General features: G+C 35.2%; 1 protein-coding gene across 1 annotated transcript in view; it reads right to left on the bottom strand.

Annotated features, from left to right (window-relative positions):
- The window catches only part of LOC109087331 (nesprin-1-like), a 50,993-nt gene extending 28,251 nt beyond the window's left edge, over positions 1-22,742 (bottom strand). The window contains exons 1-4 of the mRNA XM_042746529.1: positions 22,472-22,742; positions 10,063-10,124; positions 2,403-2,498; positions 1,715-1,798 (exon numbers count right to left, since the gene is read on the bottom strand). Coding sequence (XP_042602463.1) covers positions 1,715-1,798; positions 2,403-2,498; positions 10,063-10,124; positions 22,472-22,538 — 309 coding nt within the window. The 5' untranslated portion in view covers positions 22,539-22,742. The remainder of the gene's footprint in view (positions 1-1,714; positions 1,799-2,402; positions 2,499-10,062; positions 10,125-22,471) is intronic.
- Between the last annotated feature and the right edge of the window lie 2,282 nt (positions 22,743-25,024).

Raw genomic sequence — 25,024 nt, 5'->3', positions numbered from 1 at the left:
TGTGCACTGCACACATGCACCTATTGTTATAAACACACCAAGGCATGTATACTAAAAACCAGCCACACATATAAGTCGAAAGAATGAAAAATTCACACAAAGATACACAATCATAAGAGCCACTTACTTAAAAAAAAGCCCATTTATTTAAAATATTGTGTCCCATATTGAACATAAAAGTACACTTCAGCATAATACAAAACAGTTCTGTACTCTGGTTTCTCCCACTGTGCTCCACAGGGAATAGAGAGATATAAGAGAGGGATGACAGAGACAGATAAGATGGTGAAAGACTGTAGCTTATGAAATGAATCCTCGGCTTCTTCAGAGACTCAGACAGACAGACCACCTCAGGAGTGGGAGGCTTAGCTCAGCTTCATTCACTGACAGGCTGTATAATTACAGTCTGAAGCACAGCTATACAGTAAATGAAATATCTGTGCTTCTCCCAAGAGAGATGATATGAAAAAATACCCTGTTTATAAAAGGGGGAGAGATGGGCCCCATTTCAAATCTCCATGGTTTAACTATAAAATATTAGACAATGACACCAATCCTCTTCTTTTTATCTATTATAACAGTGCTACATTAAAATGAACTTTTGAGTGGTAAAATATTTTTGTGACCATTAAACTGTATGCACTACCTTGCAAAGGTTTAGGGTTGGTAATAATTTTTATGTTTTTGAATTTGGTCTCTTATGCTCACCAAGGCATTAATTTGAAAACACAGTAATATCGTGAAGTATTATTACAATTTAAAATCACTGTGTTTTATTTGAAAATGTAATTTGTTTATTTAAGTGATGGCATAGCTGAATTTTCAGCAGTTTTCAGTGTAACGTAATCCTTCAGAAATCATTATAATACGTTGATTGGGTGCTCAAGAAACATTTATTATTAGTAGTAGTAATGTTGAAACAGTTGTGCTGCTTACATTTTTTGACAAAAATGATATATAAATGTCATTAATGTCATTTTTAATTTATTTAAATAATTTAATTTGTCATTGCTTAAAATATTTAAATACACACACACACACACACACACACACACACACAATGTTATATGTATATATATATGTGTGTGTGTGTGTGTGTGTGTGTGTGTGTGTGTGTGTGTGTGTGTGTGTGTGTGCGCGTGTGTGTGCGTGTGTGTGTGTGTGTGTGTGTGTGTGTGTGTGTGTTTTGTATTGTATTGTATTGTCTGTTATTATGCCCCTTTCACAACAGGGTCCTAAATTAGGGATTTATTTTGTGAAAATGCCTGGCTGACTGTACATTAATTAGTCAATTTGTTCAGCTTTGGCAACCACAGACAGAGAGACTGTATGTGGGAAGCTCAGCGCCACATGTGAGGCACCAGAGACAGATTTATTATAAGTTGACTCAGGACTAAACCTCAATAAGGAGAATGATTTCAGACGTGTCACCATCACCTCATAAATCTATTCTGAGCCATGTAGCATGTTCTAATTAATCCATAAATCCTTCATTTGTTGGTGCTTTAAATAAAACAATTTCTACATTAGAATGAGAGTTAAACATGAAATGAAGAACAGGGTTTTCCTTCTCTTTGTCTCTCGTGAAACAGTGTTGTAAAGCATGAGAGCAGTATCAGAGCAGAGAGTGGAAAAGGTTGTGTAGGTCAGACTGAGTGGTTATGACCTGGAGCTGTACACCTGAGCAAAGCACTCTGGGAATGGACTGCCTTACCCTCCTGCCCTCCAGAAACTTCAGTGCTCTTCCAACATTAGCAACCCAGTGGATCCTCCTCAGCTTGCGGCCCTGTTCACATGGCTGTCAGATGGGAGAAGATAGCACAGCAGACAAAAGGAAAATGGTGATAGACAGAGGAAAATGTAAATACACAGCAAGGAACAGGGAGAAAGATATGAAGAAAAAAAGAGGGAGAAAAAAAGCAGATGGGCAGGATAGTTATATACAAATAATACAGAAAAACAGAGAATATAAAGATGATTGCACCAAATAGATTGCAAGAGAGAAAGGTAAAAATGAAAGAAAAAAAATCAAAGGGCCATGTGCCACTTGCTATATTGATTGTTACAGCACTGCAAAGACCTGAGGCACCACTAGCTTTATGGGACTGTTCACTGAGAGTGTGGATATTCATGTGTGTGCGAGTAAGTGAGCGCTAATAAAGTGCAGTGAATAAACTATTTTTTTGTTTATGTTTTGGTAATATGTCTTGTATTATCATGTTTACTATCATTTAAAACAATGTCACAATTTAAAAACAATGTTCATTCTATATTACAGAAATTTAAATCTGACTGGGACAATGATGCTTTATACCGTAAAAGTCATTTGCATAGCTGTTAAGTAACTTCTATTAACAAAGGAAAATCAAATACCAAAACAACCAAAAGTGCATTTTTCTTACCAGTTTGTGACCAGACAGGACTTCAAGAAGAGCTAACAACATCACTCCATCCTTCACATCTTCAAAGAGATCAGAGACCACTAAAGGAGGATTACGCTGGGGAGGGAAAACAATCCAGTGATGATTTGACATTTTACTTCAAACTATTTAGACCTCTACATTGTACAGCAGACAGATAGAACAATACACAGACAGAATGACAGATAGAAGACAAGAAAGAACAATAGACAGATAGAATGATTTACAATAGAAAGACTGATAGATTAAAAAAACAGACCGATAGAATGATAGATAGAAGTACAGATAGAATGAATTATAGATAAATCGACAGAATGATAGAATGATAGATTGATAGAGTGATAGAACAATGGAAGATAGAATGAGACAGAACAACAGAGACGGAAATATATAGAAAAATAGATAGAAAGAATTAAAATGATTGAACGATAGAATGACTGATGGAACAAAAGATAGAACAAAAGATAGAATGAAAAAATGTTAGATAAAATGACAGAATGATAGACAGATAGAACTACAGACAGATACAATGATAGATAGATAGATAGATAGATAGATAGATAGATAGATAGATAGATAGATAGATAGATAGATAGATAGATAGATAGATAGATAGATAGATAGATAGATAGATAGATAGAACAATTGGATATTAGAATGATAAAAAGAACAATAGATAGATAGAATGATACATAGAATGATAGAATGACCGACAGACAGACACACAGACAGAGAGACAGACAGACAGATAGATAGATAGATAGATAGATAGATAGATAGATAGATAGATAGATAGATAGATAGATAGATAGATAGATAGATAGATAGATAGAATAATTGGATATTAGAATGATAGATAGAACAATAGATAGAATGACAGACAGACAGACAGACAGACAGACAGATAGATAGATAGATAGATAGATAGATAGATAGATAGATAGATAGATAGATAGATAGATAGATAGATAGATAGATAGATAGATAGATAGATAGATAGATAGATAGATAGATAGATAGATAGATAGAACACTTGATATTAGAATGATAAAAAGAACAATAGATAGATATAATGATAGATAGAATGACAGACAGACAGACAGACAGACAGACAGATAGATAGATAGATAGATAGATAGATAGATAGATAGATAGATAGATAGATAGACAGACAGATAGATAGATAGACAGACGGATAGATTGTTTAGAGTGTAGATAGATAGATAGATAGATAGATAGACAGACAGACAGACAGACAGACAGACAGACAGACAGACAGACAGATAGATAGATAGATAGATAGATAGATAGATAGATAGATAGATAGATAGATAGATAGATAGATAGATAGATAGATAGATAGATAGATAGATGATAAATAGATAGAACAATTGGAAATTAGAACAATAAAAAGAACAATAGATAGACAGAATGATAGATAGAATGACAGATAAAACGACAGACAGACAGACAGATAGATAGATAGATAGATAGATAGACAGACAGACAGACAGACAGACAGACAGACAGATAGATAGATAGATAGATAGATAGATAGATAGATAGATAGATAGATAGATAGATAGATAGATAGATAGATAGATAGATAGATAGATAGATGAGCCTGTCCTCCAACAAAAAACTACCATATAGGAGGCGTAAAAATAATGACAGTATCGCGTTGCGTCTGTCGTCATGAAGTGACGTATAACGTCATTACCAATCAAAACGCACGTTTATTTAAATGCAATGTGTGGACTTTTTGAACCAATCTCACAGTAATTTGTACATATTTTACTAGGTGGCTTATTCGTTCGAATGACCACACCTAACCCCACCCCTTAAACCTAACCCTCACAGAAATCATGCTAAATTATGATTTATTGAGCATATACATTTTACGTGCACGTCCGTTCTCTGGGTTCGAACCCATGATAGCATGATTGCATATCAAGGTATAACGCAATAATCTATCAACTGAGCTACACGAAACACAAATCACAGTGCAAATAAAAGAGTACAAAACATTAATATGAAAACGACCTTTTGCCAATAGGGGCGCAATTGTAGTATACGCTCTGATGGGTCGTATTTCAGGGATTTGGACAAACGACCTATACGAGCGTATTAGTTGGAGGACAGGTTGAGATAGATAGATAGATGTGAGTTTCAATGAGTTTTATAGATTATAGGTATTTATAGAATATTAGTGTTGTCAGGCAGTTAGAGTCGTAAGCTTAAGCATCTGAAAAGTGAAGAGTAAAAGTGCTGATTCTAGAGACGACACAGTCTGTCTGACCTGATGAAACCCCTCCACTAATCCATCCACACAGACCCTCTTTACCCGGACGACACATCTAGGATTTCTCTTAAGACAGCAGTCACATGACTGGGATTAGGAGTGGAAAGCAGCCGGGTGGCAAAGTCATTCATGAGGAGATTAATACAAAACAGTGAAAGTGAGTGTGTGCTTGCGTGTGTGTGTGAGAGAGATGTAGAGGGGGTGGGCATTTATATTTCAAAAGAACGGCAAAATAGAGAGCGAAGAAATGTAGTTTAAGAGTGAAAGTGAACGATTTCAAGAGAAACGACTGTGTGATGACCTTAATTAGAGGCAGAAAGGGGAAGTGAGTGATGTTTTTAAAAGATTAATTCTTGAAGCATTTTTGAGAGAGCAGAGGGAGGAATTGCTAAGATATTCTAATTAGCTCTAAATAATTCAAAAGCTAATTGGATAAAATCACCTTATAGGATATTACATTAAAAAGAGGCACTTTGAGTAATTATGCAACTAATGAAAATAAGAGGAAAAAAGCACAAAGGCGAAACCAGCAGGGCTTAACAAACTGATTATCTGTGTCTGGTTATTACTGATGGAAATAGATTGCCACGGCAGGCGCTACTGATGTATTCAGTGGAGTGACAGCATTTAGCTACGGTAGCTGCATGTTCTGTGCAACCCAATCAAAGTTCATGTGAACATACAAACGCCTGAGGGCCACTCGAATTGATTTCAATATCAGTCAGAGATCAGAGAGACACTGTTAGGGGGCAGAGAGGAGTTCAATTAAGGTTGAGAGTAGGTCACGGCATTAATACTGTTTAACTGCACATTGTCCACTAAATCACGTAATAACATCAAAAATCAGATTTACATTTATTTTCTAGATTAATTTTAATAATGAGGTTCAAACTTTACATGGACCCTCTAGCAGAAGGTCGGAAATTATATTTTATTGTCACTATTATAAAAGTACAGAGCTCTTCTAAAGCAACTAAGGAAAAGATTGCAGAGAACCGCACAGATTCCTAATCTAAAAAGTAGTGGGTGCAAGTTTATGAACCTGTGAGTACAAATGACAAAATTGAGGTTACTGCTTACTAATCTGTGAGTAATGATTGTTAAATTGAGGTTACAGTTTGTGAATCTGTGAGCACTGATTACTGAATTTCATAATTCAGAGAGAAGCCTGATGGGGCGTTGATATATGTCTAGCAACAAAGCAGGTGCAGGCAGCAGGGTGTTGGGGCGGCTGCTGTGTGCTGCTCACCCATGCTAACTGTCAAACACATGAGAAACGAGCTCATCCTCAGTATTGGGCATGCCATAATTAAGCCCTAACCCTGTCTGAGAGGATTTGTCAAAATTGAAATGGAGGGTGGCCTCTTAAGCATTCCCTTTCTTTCAATCGCACTCCTCTCTCTCTCTCTCTCTCTCTCTCTCTCTCTCTCTCTCGGTCTCTAGTGGCTAATCAAGTTGAAGCTCTTAGGCAGATTAGTGCTTCAGTCCTGCTTCTCTGATGTCCTTCAAATTTGCAAGCACATGCATGAGTAAAGAGACCTGAGGCACTATGCATCCTGTGATGGTATCTTTTAATGAATGGTTTGGAGTATGAGGATTTTGGTAAATCTTTTAATGCAATGCTGATCAATTCTGTGGGAATTGATTATTGGGTTGCACCAGGATCTTGGTCTAAGGCTGAGCAGTTAAGCATCTTGTAAGAAGTTTGCACCTTTTCAATTTTATATGATGTGCACAGAATGTTCTCTGTGAGTTAAAGAAACAGTTCACCCTAAAATGAAAATTCTGCCATCATGTTGTTTTCCGAACCAGTTTGAATTGCTTTTGCACGTAAAACACAAAAGGAGAAATTTTGAAAGCATGTACTGGATACTCTTGTCCATACAATAACACTGAAAAAGGACTGGAGGTTTCAAGTCTAAATCAAAAGACACAAAAAAACATAAATTTATTATAAAAGTGATCCATACACGTGCTATGTTTCAAGTCTACCAAAGTCATATCGTACCTTCAGATGAGAAACAAACCGAAATTATTCACTAACAATCTTCCCCTCCAGTGAACTCCAGTGAGTTCCAGAGTCTGAGTCATATATGAATCATTCAGAATGGTTCTTTGAACTGGATCAACTGAATTATTAAAAAGATCTGGCTCAAATGAATGATTCTTTCATGAAACCACTATCCATTCATTTTCCTCTTGTGCTCCACAGTTCCAAAAAATCACAAGTGAACATTCATGACAGTATTTTCATTTTTGGATGAATTAATCTTTATATACAACTTACTGTATTGTATTGTATTATAATGTGTCACTTTTAATATAAATATACCCCTGCTGATCCATTTAATCAACATAGAGAATGGTAATAAGAAGCATATATTCGTAAATATGAGGAGTGAGAAACAGCCATAATGAAGGAACATGTTCAAATCTTAATGCTTCACTGAACACTGCAAACTCTGCAAAGCACAGTAATATGAAAACCTTCCAGTGGGCATTTATGTTCTGTCAACATACAAAAGGCTGTAAGGCCTCAATGCAACATCGTCATCACTCACTAGTGAAACTTGGAACTAGCGGACCTAATTTAGTCTGTAGACCTAATTACATTTCATTATCTATCATGGACCTGTGGGCGTATTCTCTAATACTCTATTGATACTTCTATAAAGGAATGAGAGGAGCGATAGAAGCGGTGTGTAATTCTCATTCTGTGTTATCATACACATGCTAAGAATTAATCCGAAGCCTTTGGGCTATGAATTATGGAGCTGGAAAATGACTGCAGATGATTTGCATTAGCGATCTGGTGGAGGGCTAGACAGATATTTTGACCAGAAATACCTGAAACCCAAATGTAAACCTGTTTGAAACAGTGATTACTAAAGTAGTACATACAGTTTCTCTTCAGTCTAAAATCATCCTGTCAACAACATAAGATTCACACTGATTTCCTGCTATTTGGCACATGCATTCTCAAACTTCTCCCTTAAATACTTGAGAGTGCTGTCACCAAGGCAACATCATTCAGCAGCAGGATGAGGTTAAAGGGCAACAGCAAAGAAGTGGGAACAGCGGGTGCCAGGGATGGCGTTGTGGTATTCGGCTATTGAACAAATTATTTGGATTTGCAAGATACAATGAATGTAATTGATTCTGACAGATGTAGAACCAGTTCAAGTAGTTCTCTATTTGCAATTTTAATTAGACGATCCCATTTCAGTCCTTCCTGCACACACATTTCATGAAAAAAGTCTCATGTCTATTGAAGCAATAGGATCATGTCACATCTCTTTCATACAATAGGACTGCAGGTCCAAGTTAATACATGGCAAGGTTTTATTTTTATCTCTTCAGTGCAGTCCACTGAAAGCAAAATCTTGATCTGATCCAGATTAAATTTTCTTTTATAATTTTGCCTTTAATAAACCATCACCAAAAAAAAAAATACTCACAAATTTATCTCAGTTTAAATGAACCAACTTAACAAATAATAAAATTTATATAAAATTTTACATTTTGGCAACTAACTGAAATACACAAGTTAGTTAACTCCTAAAATGACTAAAAAAAATTAAATTTAAATAAATTACAGCTAAATAATATATCTTTTTAAAAATATGTAAAAAAAAAAAATAGTGCTAGTGCCGTTTTCTTAGTTTTTGTCATATACAGTACACAGTGGCATTCAAAAGATTTTTTATGTTTTTTAAAGACATTTCTTATGCTCATCAAGGCTGCATTTATTTGATCAAAAATACAGAAAAAATATAATTTTGTAAAATATTACTTCAATTTAAAATAACTGTTTTCTATTTTAATATACGTTAAAATATAATTTATTCCTGTGAAGCAAAGATGAATTTTCAGCATAATAACTCCAGTCTGCAGTGTCACATGATCCTTCAGAAATCATTCTAACATGCTGATTTATAATCAATGTTGCATACAGTTGCTTAATATTTTTTCAGGATTCAAGTTAAAAAGAATGGAGTTCATTCAAAATAAAAATTTTGTGTTACAATATACACTACTATTCAAAAGTTTTTTTTTTTAAAGAAAGGAATACTTTTATTCAGCAAAGGCTCAAACATTTACAACATTTTTGTACATACTAAACAAATAATACTAAAATAACACTACAGCATAAAAACAAAAGCTAAACAAAGTTGTATACTAGAATTTTATGTAAACTATATCTGCCTATATAGAATCTGCTCATAAATACACTTTAAAATCTGCGTGTTTATACACCAGAAAGCATCTATCCATGCAGTAGCTGTTTATGATTCCTGTCAGAGAAATAATCAAAGCATAAACTAATTCATAAGACTGTCATCTTGAAGCACACTGATGTTGTGAATCTCACTGCCAACTCTAACTGACAGGTCCAATATGTCCATGACAGATGGTAATGAGCAAACAGATAAATAAATAACGGCTAGGGAGCGTACAAACCTCAAATCTTCTGTGGTTAACATTTTACGCTGGAGAGGCACTGGTGTGCAACCTAATACAAAATGCCACGTCAAGACGTATTCCCCACAGATTGATATTTCAAATGAATTTCCTGCTCCTCGTCACAGAAGATTAGCCAAGTCAGGTCTTGGTGATCATACTGGAATTATCTGGAGTGGCGGCTAATTAAAAAAATGGCTTGACCAGTCACTCTTTACACACAAATCAATAAGCCATCAAGCTATTATTACATGCATATCATGGAGCCAAATGCTTGTGTCCCGTTTATCATGCAAATTTATACAAGCACCTGTCATTGGGTAAGCTTTTAATAATGTCCCTATTGTCATAATAGAAATGTAAATGATTTAACAGAATATTTTGGGTTCAATACAGGTTAAGCTCTACTGACAACATTGTGGCAACATGCTGATTACAAAAAAAAAAAAAAAGTATTGTAAATTTAACCCTTCTTTTCTTAATATTAAAAAGAAAAAATGTTGGGATACAATAGTGCTTTTATAAAATCATAACCTGTAAATTCCTATCCTGTTAAGTCCAAAAAACAGTTTTATTGTAAGTACAATATTACACAAGACTGTGACACAGCATCTTTTTCATTACATAATGCTGTACTGTTGCATAGTTGTCTAATGGTAAATCCTGTCAGCAGACTGACTGTACCCTGGTAAAATGAGGCACAGTAATTTAAAGAGGAGATTAACGTGTTCACGTTGGAGCTGGACTGGTGCCACCGGTCTTGTGACAGATTAATTCTGCACTTTGGAGAGAAGTGGCTATAGCTGGCTTCAGAACTTTTTTTCTCTCAAACATGAATGGGTGTATGTTTGTTCAGAAATCTCACACAACTCGACTCACCTTTGCTAGATGAGAGTTGATCCATTTTGTGAACGTTCGCTTCTGCACAGCTTCCTGCTCATCTAAAGGAAAAACAAAACACACCAGAATCCTGAGTAACAAAACTGATCTTAAATCTTAAACATGAGACACTATATGATATGAGACCCATATCATGGAATCACAATAAAAGCCAGCTCTTTCTTTTTGACTGTTCATGTTGACCAAAATATATGTATTTTTTCTTGAAAAATACACTGATTATGACAGATATTTACACTTTAATACATACAGTATTTAGTTATTTGTTCTTTAATATAGAGTGCACTGCTAAATAACACCATTTGGTGTGCTTCTCTGTAAGAAAATTACTTATACATTAATTGCATATGCATATTTAGTGTATAATGCATATACATTATTGCATTATACACTAAATATGTTTCATTCTCATGTGAGCAACATATTTAAAATGTTATACATAGTTATACACAGCACAAAAATAATACATTTTTGAATGAATTCTTTTTAAGTTTAATTTTACGTTTTAATTTTAGACCATTTAGATGGAATAATAATAATAATACATTGATAATGCATTATGGTTTTTGGAGTCCAGTGATTTTTATCATGGTTTATGCATATAGGTTATGAATATTGGCATTTTTTAATCATAAAACATCTAAACATAAAAATAACATGTATCATATTGGTTCCAAACAAAAATACTTAAATACAGCCATAAGGACCAGGACAAAATGAAATGCATAGACATTAAGTGGGACCCCCTCATAACAAGGCCCAGAAAAACACTGAATTTGAGGGTCGCAGTGACATTTACTTAAATCCTCTGATCAATTAAAAAACACAGAAATTAGTTTTGTAATTGTTTTAAAGAGCAGACACAACCGAATAAACCTTTTGTCTGAAGAGATAACTAGGTAAAGGTTTTACCCAATTTTCCCAAGCTCACTCAAAATAATTTTTCCTACTGTATCTTGTAAGCAAATGAAAGCAGCATAAACATGTCAATCTCGAAACAAAAGATCCAACCCTGATTACTGAACTGCAAGGTGACAGTAATATCCTTTCTCCTAACAGTTTTATCAGCAAGAGATGACAGCTGATGCAAGGCCAACATCTTTAATAAAAGCACTGTCTGATGGATTACACTGAAGCCGGTCACTATGTCACACACCGTCTGTGAGTGTGTAAGGAGGGGAGCAGGCTCATGCATAATGCAGACCACATGTGCCACTGTCATTTGTGCTAAAAATCTAGTATTTCGTGAATTAATAGTTCGATCAAGTCTGTTTCAGAGCTAAAGCAATCAAATATTGATGAGAAGAGGAGTATGATAGATGGCAACAGAAAAGATTTGCAGCTGCATTGGTGTGTATTGGTGTGTGTGTGTGTGTGTGTGAGAGAGAGTGTGCCCAGCCCACCGTCATAAGGACAGGGTGACTTTGAGCGGGATTCGCAGATGCAAACTCACTGTATGTGCATGTGACACATATACACCCACAAAACATCCCCACTGCACACAACAATAACTAGGCATCTTTTTTTTTTTCAAATTTCTAATTAAATTTCCAAAATAACCACGATTAATCAACACTTCCTTGACTGTCTCTCTTGCACAGTCAAAATTAATCCACAGCACATCCAAGAACCTGCTGAGCTCCCCTACAGATGACCCTGTCATTGCCAAAAATCGAAGTTATAAATTAAACAAAGATTACTAGAGTACGTTTTACATGAAAATGCCATTTCAGTCTTTCTAACTCAAAATTTCACAATTAATTCAATATGTATTTAGCAGTTTCTTTGTAATTAATTGTGAAATTTATACCAGTTTCTAAGTGAAAATTGCTTTAATTTTTTTTACTGCATAGAAGCACAAAAAACAGTCAGATATGCTGTCAACTGTGGAAATCTGACCTAAAGAATTGCATATAAAATATGCAACTCACTTAGAAGAACATGTCCATCATTGACACCAGATGCATTTATAAACAAGTCTGCCAATCTCTTACCACGCAGGTGTTGAGAAACCCCTTGCACTAAGTTGAGGGATGTGCCAGACTTCTTTTTGGCAGCTATATCCTCCCATCGTCTTGGCACCTTGCCCTTGACATCCATTCCCAGAATGCCTTTGTTATCCTAAGTTCATGAAGAGCACATCCACCTGTGATGGTCAAAGGTCAACTACTCTTGACTTTCCTTTTGTGGAGCTTTTGATGTTGCTTGTCAGTACAGAGGAAGAGCTTCATGTACCTCTTCTTTAGGTTGCCTATATCGCCATACGTCATTAAGTAATAAGAATGAAAATCTAATCCAACGTAATAGAAGAACATGAGAATGTGTGCAGCACCGGTCTCAACATCCCTCTGTCTTTACTCTCTCTGCAGAAATGATTCCTCTTGTGCTTCCAGCCAATCACCTGTATGGGAATGTATGATGTCATCACAGATCTGAGCGTATGACGGGAGGGGGAGTGGTGTGCGTCACATAGCCTGCTGGCACGCACACTCTTTAAAGACCGAACCGGCCAGGACGTGCTCAGCACTGAAATTCCCCAAGATCAGCTGAATTCTCTCTCTCCTCCCACTAAATGTGTTGGATTCTAGGGTTTAGGAAAAGCTGCTGGCCTGAGCTGATTAACTTTGCCTGAAAACACTGCTCGATCTGATTCAGCGCTCCCAGCGGCTTTATAAAGCTCTTAGAACAGTCTAACAAAACAAACAGCCCTCCACTGCTAGATGCATTATTGAGATGCAACAGGGCCTTTTATGCCACACTGTGCTATAAACAAACAAGCTGTATTGCTGGGTTTGTAATATATATGAAATTAATATTTTAGAATGAAATACAGGTTGTATTTTGGCTTGAGATGCATGAAAGAAATATTTTACAGAACAGCAGGTTTTGAAAATAAAGATAAGAGAAAATGAAAAGCCTGGGGAAAATGATAATCTTTAAAATTATGATAGTTTCATTAATCACGGGTATAATTTTCTCCTTTATTCGTCTCCTCCCAAAAGGGTCTTTAATGATGGAAGTCATTAATATCAAATGGCTCCTGTCATACGCTATCAGTCTCCAGTTATCTTCAATTCTCAAGCCTTGAGTCTGTCCTGCAAAATCTTTAATGAAAATCTCTCTCTGACAGGTATATGCATGTACTTATTTTATATACTTATTATAAAATTTAGAATAAAGCAGTTGCAGTAAACATATCAGTATATGTGTGATCTGCTACATGTTTTTATATATTTTTAGTGGCTAATGTTCTCTGCTGACAGAAGATTTGACTTGGCAAGGAATTAATATATGTGTGTATATATTTATTGTACTGTACATAAATATTTATATATGAGGAGCCAGCAATGCTTTGCTGTGGACGTGACAAGTCTCTGTCCATGGTCCTGAACTAAACTCTGGGTCATGCATTGAGCAAAAACCTCATCATCACTCCATCGAAAAACAAAAGAAAACAAGCCCGGAAAACAAGAATAACATATTTTAATACTGTAAAACTGAGAATAAAGATACTTATTTATATTTATATACTATATACCCAAGTCCCATTGGAGGTGATGCTATAGGAGCCCCTTTAGGCTAAAGAACAATCCACATGAGAAAGACAAAAGAAAAAAAAAGCATTTAGGAAAGGCATTGCATTCATTCTCAACATGGGATTTTGAGTTATTAAAAGAAGGTTGTGTGAAGGCTGAGGGCTATTCTAGACTAAAGATCTGCAGAGGTTAGAGTACAAACAGATGCTGGGCTAGTGTGCCTAACACCTGAGGCTATCCAAATAACCTCATGGGTCTCCCCTTCTAATGCTCGAAAAAGATATGACTCCAGTTACAGAAAGAAAGAAAGAAAGAAAGAAAGAAAGAAAGAAAGAAAGAAAGAAAGAAAGAAAGAAAGAAAGAAAGAAAGAAAGAAAAGCACTACACCACCCAGTGGTCTACTTTAGAACTCAAGTATACACTGTCATATTGTTGTTGAGGCTTTAGTCAGAAAAAGCTGGTGATTTCCCAAGAGACATTTTTATTCTATGCTTGGTGAGGAATTTCCCTTTTGTTATTTAGGTATGTACAAATAATAATTGATTAAAGAAAACATGTGCCTCTTAAATCAGATTTGCAGTATTCATTTTTTAATTGAACTTCTATTTTTAAATTTGAACAGGATGCAATTTTAATTCTTAAGTTATTCAAATGAACTGAAATTAAAAAAGTTTCTCAAGACAAAGAAAGTTTGTCAAAATAAACTTTGAATTATCATTTTTTATATGACTTACAGTAAAATTCTCACTATTTTAATCATCATCACCATTTTATTATATCTGTGTATTCCATTAATTAAATTAGTGGAAGAAAATTTTTTTACAACCTGCTGAATTTATTTACATTCCACTTCCTGTATATTGTGAATTCAAATTCCAAAACACTGAGTTGAAAGAGAGTTTAAATTCTGAATTTCACACAATCACTTACCACACTTACAATCAGAGGTTTCAAAATATACATCTGTGGATCTCCATTTGACTCCTAAAAACATCTACTTTTAAATGTATATGAATTACCTATTTTAATGATGTAAAACTCCCTTAATCCTAAACTGTTCTATTCCATCACATGTATAGTGAATCAAGTCTCTCTTTTCCATTAATGCCCAATTCCACCCATCACTACAGCAACAACTCTTTCTACACATATGGCTATTATTTATATCTCCGACCGGTGAGTGTGGCTATTAGCACTTCACTCTCACTGAAAACGGAAGTCTTGAGAGCGTCTCCCCTCCCGCACTTCTCCATTCAGACATGTGAATCTTTCAAATGTGAATAATTCTACATCGGCTCCATCCCCAACACTGCCAAATTAGCATTACTAATTACAGTCCAAAGGCACAAATTATTTTATGAATAACTCAAGATGATTATTATAACGGGAACTTCCTCTCCTGTGGTTTCAGACAATTTGTGCTCTTGACAAGACAGATGTGTACACAATACACCTCAAATTTGGACAGTGTCTAGACGTATTCAGTGAAATAAAGAAAAATCACTTCAAAAGTCAATCACTTTTTCAAGGCTTAGCAAATGTACTTTATTCAGGTTTGAACATTTATTTTAATATAGACTTGAATATTTAAGTCAATTGATTTTAGCTTATTTTATTTTTATATTAAGTCAAGTGCTTTTATCCTGACTGTTCAAAGATAAATAAAAATACAAGTAAACAAATAAAATAATTTAAACTAAATAAAGTTTAAAAAAAAATTAAAAAACACAAATAAAACAAAATACACAAACAAACAAATAAATAAACAAGAAAGAAAGAAAGAAAGAAAGAAAGAAAGACTGTGATATAGTGCTTTAGTGGCCACTAGCTCTCAGCGGATGACAGTCATGCTATCTGAAAGTATTAAAAGATCTCCTGTTGGCTTGTGTAATGAAATGATGTTGTGGTCAGGGACAGGGCAGAAGTAGGTCAGACAGTCTAAGCTTTTCATCCACTTTGAGAAATTCTGAAGCATCCCTACATATACTACCCACATTGTGTGGTAGATAAAAAAAATAAAAAATCATTCTGTCTTATTGTACATGGTCTGCATTACAATATAATTCAGACACACTGATTAAATATAGTGGCTCAGTATTTGCATACTCAAAGGTGTAATCACATGCCACAAATCAGGCAACAGTGCAGATTTGATCTACTGCAGAAGGTGAACTGATGCCCAGCTGACCTTCAGTATTTGACACAGCTTGCTAGAGGCAAAGTGTCACATTGGCTTTTAGTGACCAGTTGTGATACTGACCGAATAAAGCAGCGAAGGTCAACCTGCTCCTGAAAGATAAGACAGTCACGTATTATGAGGATTCTTGCTCTGTCTGCAGGCTATTGTAAGTGTCACGGCTGTTTCTACTAGCTAAATGAGAAGGGAAGCACAATCTAACAGCACATCTAATCAGTTAATGTCTGTTTTGGTCACACAGAAGTGCCAATGCAATATCACCGTCACTGGCAATCAACCAGTCCCTCGTCCCAGAATGGCCATAACCCACAGCAGCTGCAAAGAGAACACTCAGGAGTGCCCTTGAACCTAAAACAAGTGGTATGTCCCAGCAATCACAATCCCACTACCATTTAAATGTTTGGGGTCATGAATGTTTTTGAAGGAAGTAAGTCTCTTATGCTCACTAAGACTGCATTTATTTGATCAAAAACAATAATATTGTGAAATATTATTACAATTTAAATAACTGTTTTCTTATGCAATATTTTTTTTTAAATATAATACATTCCTGTGCTAGCAAAGCTGAATTTTCACCATCATTACTCCAGTCTTCAGTGTCACATGATCTTTCAGAAATTATTCTATGCTGATTTGGCTCTCAAGAACACTTCTATTATTATCAATGATAAAACAGTTGTGCTTAATATCTGGTGGAAACCTTTTTTATTTCCTAACCTTATAAATGTGTTTACAGACACTTTTAATCAATATAATGCATTCGAGCTCAATGAAAGTATTCATTTCATTTAAAAAAAAAAGTTTCTCACTCCAAACTTTTGAACAGTAGTTTACATACCAAGTACTATTTGGGTTAATCCTGAGATATTTTGTCATACTAAACACCCCCTCCCACACACAATTCTCTTTGTGTGATCAGAAATTACTTTATACATCAAAATGAGATATTCTGTCATTCATCTTTCCTTAGCTCTCATACAGATGTTAATTCACACCTGACCACAAAAATGCTCTGGCTCTAATAAGGCTATTTTTTTGTTGTTGTTGTTGATTTTTTTTTTTTTTTTAGCTGAACAGAGCTCATCATGCTCATGTCTAATGGACCTTGTATTGTATGGGTGCCGCCTCAGTGATTGTGATCATCACTCTGACTGGCAGCTGAGTCAAGATTACAATGTCATTGGTAACCACCATTTCCTGAGAGCTTCCAGGAAAAGACAAGTAGGGACCAAAAACTTAATCTCTGTATAGTATTATTTTTGCATAAAAACACTCATCATTTATTTTCAAATGACCATTTACCTGTAAGCTTCAGTCCACGTTCATTGCAATTGCGTGGAAAATTGCAACTAGCACATTCCTCAGAATTTCTCCTTTTGTGTTCCACAGAATAAAGAGTTGTACAGGTTTGGAACAACATGAGGGTGAGTACAAAAATGCATTTTTGGGTGATCTATGTCTTTAATTTGATTGCACATAACATCTGTTTTGTTCTTTGCTGACCTACAGCACCTTGTTTTGTGTTTGTACCTCTATTGTATTACGTCTTTGTGCAGCAGGGCTGAAATAGAATGCTGAGTCTGTGTGGTGGAATGGAAAGAGAGAGAGAGAAATGAGGGAGACACTGATGGAGTAGGACTGCATCCACAGGAGCTCACAGCTCCACAGCGTTCAAGGTGACCGTCTGTGCTCGTGTTGGTCAGTAGAGAATGGGCCGGTTTCTGCCATATCTGGCACATCATTACACAGCCATTGTGGCAGAGTGCCAGAACTGACCCATTTCTCTCTCTCTCTCTCTTTCTGTCCTGCTCCATTTCTGTGTGGCACTGTGCCAGTAGTGGTGTGAGCAGACTTAAAGAGAGAGAGCTGGAGCACATGAGATGACCTCCATGTGCCTCTTTATATCTTTCTCTGGGCATATGGAGAATGCAGTCTTTTAGAAGTGTAGTTCAGCTAGAAGTGCACTTAACACTGTCTTTTACTCACCTTCATGTTGGGTGAAATTTTGAAGAATGTGCTGGTTGCTCTTTTTCACTCAGTTACAATGAAAGAGGAGCTGGAGCTTTCAAAATTCAAAAGCATCTTATTATAAAAACTAAATTTACCAAGACCAATAAAACGGACTAGACCCAACAAGTTAAGGTAACTTGAAACCAAATTAAAAACATTTATTTATGTGTAAAGTAAACTTATTTCATTTGAACCCACTAAAAATCCATCATTCTAACATAACTAACAAAGAAACCATATCTGCAATAGAAAAACAAATATTGCTTTTATAGCAACATGGAATTTATTTAGTCTTAATATAATGCAAATTTAAGACAATTTCACACATGAACCGTTGAATTTTTAGGCATTTATTTTAGTATGTATAACACAAACAATTACTTAAGTGATATTCAGAGATTTTTTTGATTGCACTACATTCTAAGTCTCCTGAAGCCATACACTAAGAATCAGAGCAATTCTATACATCAACAAATATTTCAAACCAGTATTGTAAACAATTTTGAACTAAATTAACTGATTAGTTTAACAACAGACATAAAATAACAATTAGGTATATTTGTAGCAATAGCCAACAATACATTGTATGGGTCAAAATTATTGTAATTTGTAATATTGCTAAGAACTTCATTTGGACAATTTTAAAGACGATTTTATTATTCGATTTTATTACTCAATATTTAGATTTTTATATATATATATCTCAGCCAAATACTGTCCTAACAAACCATACGTCAATGAAAAGCTTATTTATTCAGCTTTCAAATGATGTATAAATCACAATTTCAATAAATTGACCCTTATGACTGATTTTGTGGTCCATGGTCACTCACAGATAGACAGACAGATAGGAATCTATCTTTTCAGAAGCATGGCAGCTTGTGACTTTTCCAGTAACGACAACAGATAGTGGTAAGTAAATGCATATTTTCAGAGACCCTTGGCTGCAGTTTAACTTCACTTTTAAATTGAGTAACATTTAGTTTGACAAACTACCATTTCAAACTTACTTCCCTATCACTGCACACATCAATCACAGAGGGAAAAAAACAAATGCAGGAGAGTTTGACCCATTCCCCAGATATTTGTGAAGCTCATTTCAGCCCACCAACATGTAGACAGAGAAGTGGTCTTGTGACCGCCTACACGGTGACCACTGAAAAACACTGAAATATAGGACGTATGCAGAGAAGAGGCGTTTCTGTCTGGATAACGAGAGATAATAAATAGCTCAATTCCTTAGCATATGGAAAGATTTTTAGCCTGGGAGGGCTTCAAAGCAGACTTGCCGTTTTCTGCCATATGGTGCCACTAATTGCTGTTATTTTTACAACCTGCCACTGTTTGGATGTGAGGTACTGTATCCAAAAAAAAAAAAAAAAAGGACAAAGGAAGAAACAAGGCATATACATTATATGTGCAGCCTGTTACTGTTACATGGGCTCATTTGAATATAAGTACAAGTAAATGTCTAATATTAATTTATATGAATGAACTGAATATGTTTACATATTTAAATGTATATATTATTTTACTGTATTTTTATATAATGTTGTCTGTTTTATTGCAGCAGAGTTAAATAATTAAATAATCTGTTTTATTACCTGCATTCTTTGTCAGTACATGCCATGATTAATAGGAATAAACAAGATCTCAACAATATCTAATGTGGCCCGTGTGTAAGCGTTCAGCATGCTCTACCATTAGGAAAACAGGTGCTCATTACCAAGACTTTCCTTCTCTGTTTTCAGAAATAAAACAGGAAATTTAAATGATGCTTTAAAATGTTTTGATCCCAATGAATATTGCTGCTGATGAGCTCTTTGTTAAGGCAGGAAGGGAAGCTCTCAGCGACACACTTGCACACACAGAAATGGTAATCTAATCTGATCAAAGCAGGGGATCAAATTGGTCTGATTAGCAACTCTAATCTGCTCACTCAGGAGGATAGAGAAAACTCAACTCAAGTGCAAAATTAATGTTGAATGTTACATTTATGCAAAAAATGCAAGACAAGAAAAACGGATTATGTATAGGCTACATTACATTTGATTCCAGTTTGACAAAAAGTAATTCATCGTCATTTTCAGACAGACAAATAGGGGTTTCTTCTCTAAGGCAACCTAATCTTCACACATACGGCGTCATGTATTGAACTCCATTCACTTTTTTCCTTGACTGACAGTGTTTTTTTTATCTTATCCAAAGTAGCTGATGTCTTACTATATCTAGAGCCTGTAGTATTCAAATATGATAACTATATGATTGACTATTCTCTCTAAAATGCATAATAAAGCTACTTCAAAAGCTGACCATTTTTTTCTTGAAGCAGTATCATGATGTGACAGCTTTACCACTGCTGTTTCATATTAGGCATGAACGCATACACATGAGCATGTCATTAGGGCTGTGTTTCCTGCTCTGCCTTAATTTTGCAACCAATGAGGCGTAAGAAAGTAATGGCATACTGAATAACATATTTAGTTAGCATCACATGATTCATTCCCCCCACAAGCATCTTCACACACCATCAATCTGGTCTGACACTCATAACACTGCTCTACTTCTGGTTTCTAGGGCGACCAACGCTTACGTCTCCAACATGTTACCTACAGAAAATACAGTATAGTGTGCAACAGTGCTATAGTTTAAACAGCAGATGATTATAACATGATCATAGTCAGATTAATAGTGGGTACAACATCTTATCATTCTTTTCACACTGGATATGAAAGGCAAAGACAAGCATATTATGTAGCAATAATAAGTGGTTTAAAAAATGATATATAATACGGTAGTTTATCTCTGTAACTCTGAAACACAAAGTTCTTAAAGGGACAGTTCACCTAAACTTTTAATTCAATAGTCATCATTTTCTCACCCTCATATACTTTTTCTTCTGTAAAGACTTTTGAGTTGTTAACTTGAAAAACACCACAACGAGATTGAATCAGAGAGTTATAGTTCAACCAAAAATTTTAATTCTGTCATTAATTACTCACCCTCATGTCGTTCCAAACCGTAAAACATTCATTCATCTTCAGAACACAAATTAAGATATTTTTGATTAAATCCGAAGGATTTCTGACCCTCCATAGACAGCAATGTCAGCATAAGTCTTGGTACTCCTCATGGTGATTAGATTAAATTAAATTAAATTAAATTAAATTAAATTAAATTAAATTAAATTAAATTAAATTAAATTAAATTAATATTAACTTAAACATAAAAGATAAAAAATAATTGTTGCCTTGGCAACTAACTGAAATTATGTGAAATTTTAAAATGAAAAATTAAGCTAAAGTACTAAATTTATTAAAACTAAAACTGAAATAAAAAATTCATTAAAGCTAAATAGAAATATTAAAAATTACAAAATTACTCAAATTTAAACTGAAATTAAAATGAAAACTGATTCAAAGTATTAATAAATATTATAATAGTACATAAATAATACAACAACAAAAAAAACACACTGAACTTGATTGAAAATATCTGACTCAAAAGAACAATTTGCTTATGAACTGAATATCAACTGAAAAAACAAAAAGAAGGGTTGGGGAAAATGTTTGTTTGTCTGAATGTGAAAAAAAAATACAAATTTCTATTTACTAATCACACAAAGTGGTCTAATGTCTTCAGACAAAAAATTGTACATGAGTCATTTGGATCACTTTTATGATATTTTTATAGTTCTATTAAATATTGGACTCTTCTGTCCCTATTTATCCTTATTGCGTGAACAAAATGTCTCCGAAAACTCTCTATGTGTGTTCTACATAAAAAAATCAAGTTGTACAGATTTGGAACAACATGAGATTAAGTAAACAATGATATTTGGAATTTTGTTATTAAACCATTACTTTAAACACTATGAAATGCTATGACAGAGCATTTCATAATCACTGTGATTTACTTTAGAGGTGAAACACTGTACCTTGTTTATTGCAGAATGAACTACACACCTCAACAGTCAGCTCTTCTGCTCTTAAACCCTCTTTTTCTTCATTCCTGCTGTCTCTCTCTGGGCAATTCTCATTTATCCATTCATTCACTCTCTCTTTCTGCCTCTGATTCAATCTTAAAAGTGGTCCACACAAAGGGCACACAAGCAATACAGTACAATCCAGGTCAATAACAAACAGACCAAAGATGCACTGACTTTTAGTGCTTAATCTAAAGAGCATCTAAATTCTTAAATGATTTAAACGTCTGAAAAATGAGACTGAAAGTGCATCCACATAAACACAAACAAACTCTCATCAAGTGCCAGGACAGAAAGTCTCCCCAATGACGATTTTGCAACAGGAGACGTCATGAGCACCGCAAAGCATCAATCAGAAACCATGCATAAATTTGCATGCAGCTGTGAAAATCCTAGCAATTGCATCACACGTTTCACAACACACAGCTGCAGAGAGAGGTACAGTACTGACCCCGGGCAGCCAAATAACAGTAGCAGAATCATACTGATTCAGAGGTGCAGACATCAAACAAAACATGCACAGACATCACAATCCAAGTTAGAATCCATTCAGAAGTCATTTCAGCCTTTAAAGAAAATGACATCTTGAGTACGTATATGCTGTGTCATCCTACACAGTGGCGAGGTCACCTTTAAGAGAAAGCATGCGTAAGCACCTACCCTGCAGCCTCTGCATCTCATTGGCAATCTCCCTGTCTGAACGGCCATAGCGCTGAGCAGATGCCATTCCTCTGATTCAAAGTCAGTGGTGCTGATGCAGGTCAGCGGATGCGGCTCCGCCCGACACTTCTCCAGTGATCCAGGATCAGCTGAAGTCTACATGAAAAGCGTAATTGGTTTCAATCAGCACATGCCATGCAAACATACGGTTCCTTTCCTCCCCTTGAAGTTCTGTGGCTTCTGCAGGAAGCAGCCTCTTCCTATTGCACTCTCTCTCTCTTTCTGCCTCTCACACTCTACTGTAGGCATCCGCATAAGTTTTCACTGCCACCTTGTGTCCAATCAGAGTGCAGATCTCAAGTGCAGTCCAATAGTGAGGCCCTGCTGTGTATGAGTGTGTTACTTTAGCAAAGCCAGACAACATTACTCTAAATGATTCGATTAAAACGTGTTACATGTCTGAGCTTCCGCTCATGGAAAATGCAAAAGAGGTAGGAGTATGGCTTATCTTAAGCATGGGACTCCATTAAGTGAAATTCAAGAGGGGTGCTTAAAACTCTCATACCAGAGACACGCTGTTATGCTTTTATCTTCCATTACCGGTTCAATCACACACATGCATGTTATAGGAAAAAAAAAAACAAAGTGAAATGCCTGACTGGAGCATTAAGCTCAGGATTCAGAGACCGCTCTGCTGAGTCTGCTGGTTTTCAAACAGCGATGCTTAGCAATGACCTCTACACGGTCACTGCAGATGGATGTGAGAGAGAGAGCACAGTGTGAAGTTACTGACACAAGTCCTTGTGCGCAGAGGATCTTATGTCATTCTCGTTCACTCACCTTCTCCAAGGAGCCACTGTGAAGGCTCTGTACCCTACGTCATTCTGAAGAGCCCATTAGGTGACAAAATGGTCAGCATCGCACATCAACATTTTGCTAAATGTTTTCCTAGGAATAGATAAGAAAGAAAGAGAGGGATTCATTCTGACAAGCAAACAAACAAACCAATTAGCAAAAATGCAAATCAGATCAAATCTTATTTCAGCCTGAAATGCTGTTATGCTGCAACATGTTCTCTAAAGAGTAACAGAGCCATCTGCTGGTCATCAAGAGAATATAGGATAAGATAGGATAGGATAGGATAGAAAAGGTTAGGATAGGATAGGATAGGATAGGATAGGATAGGATAGGATAGGATAGGATAGAAAAGGTTAGGATAGGATAGGATAGGATAGGATAGGATAGGGTTACAGTAGCCATAAATCACAGAATACACAATACAAAAAGAAAAAAGAAAAATCAAATTAAATATAATACACAACGTGCAAAAATATACACTGCATTACACGAAAAAAAATCTTTTTAATAAAATTTTTTTTTTTATGTGTTTTATTTTGAAATTAATTTAATTAATATATTTTTTTTTCTTATTGTATTGTTTTTTATTTTTTGCTTAGGGTATTTTGGTGGAAAACACATGATATGGGCTTGTTTTTTGGTGTAATGTATACTTCAGACCTGTGCAACAGCTGATATCTGCTCTCAGCACTCTGTACAAAGCAACAATGAGAGGAAATGTCAGTATAGGGCCTGTCCCACTCCTCCCAGACCAGCAGCTCTGTGCTAAAATCCTGTGCTATCTACTGTCTTTAAGATACACTTAATGAACACTAAGAAGGAAAGAACACAGTTCTCACAAAGGTGAAAGGGGCCTGGTTTGGGGCAAAATCCTGCTTTCTTTGCAGGATCTTATCAGGATTCTGTTTTTGCAAAGGTTAGCCTGGTCAGGATAACCCAGCACAGAGCTGGCACTCTACATGGAAAATCTGAAGTGTTGTGATGACCACCACGACTACAGCAGACAAAATGGAACAGTAAAAGCCCAAAAATCTTGGAAATTGTGTTACGAAATCTTTTGTTATGAAACAAATAGAAAAATGCAAGGGTTTCATCTGTTTGGACTTGGTTTCCAGTGCTGGAATCCTGAAAGAATTCTGGATGCTTTTCAAGTGCTTCCGCTGCCATGGTTATGTTGACAGTGTGTCTGGAAGAGATATCACAAAAAAATGAACACATGAGAATGTGTTCATGTTCCTCTAATGTTTTGGACAGCAATATCATAAACAAATAATGAAATATTACTTTTTTCATGCTATTTTTATATTATATTGTATATTATATTATTATACAATACACTACTGTTCAAAGTTTGGGGTTAGTACTTTTTTTCTAAGAAATTAACACTTCTATTTAGCAAGAACACATTAAAATGATCAAAAGTGACAGTAAAGATATTTATAATGTTACAAAATATTTCTAATTTTCAAATAAATTCTGTTCTTTTGCAATTAATGCTGAAAAAATGTATCATGGTTTCCATCAAAATATATAGCAAAACAACTGTTTTCATTATTGATAACAATAAAAAATGTTAGAATGATTTCCTTAGGATCATGTGACACTGACAACAGGAGTGATAACTGCTAAAAAAAATCAGCTTTGCTATCATTAAAAGTAATAAAATGTTAAAATATATAAATAATAATTGAAATA

Source organism: Cyprinus carpio, chromosome B20 (assembly GCF_018340385.1).
Source record: "Cyprinus carpio isolate SPL01 chromosome B20, ASM1834038v1, whole genome shotgun sequence".
Taxonomy (NCBI): domain Eukaryota; kingdom Metazoa; phylum Chordata; class Actinopteri; order Cypriniformes; family Cyprinidae; genus Cyprinus; species Cyprinus carpio.
This window is presented reverse-complemented; position numbering and strand designations above follow the sequence as displayed.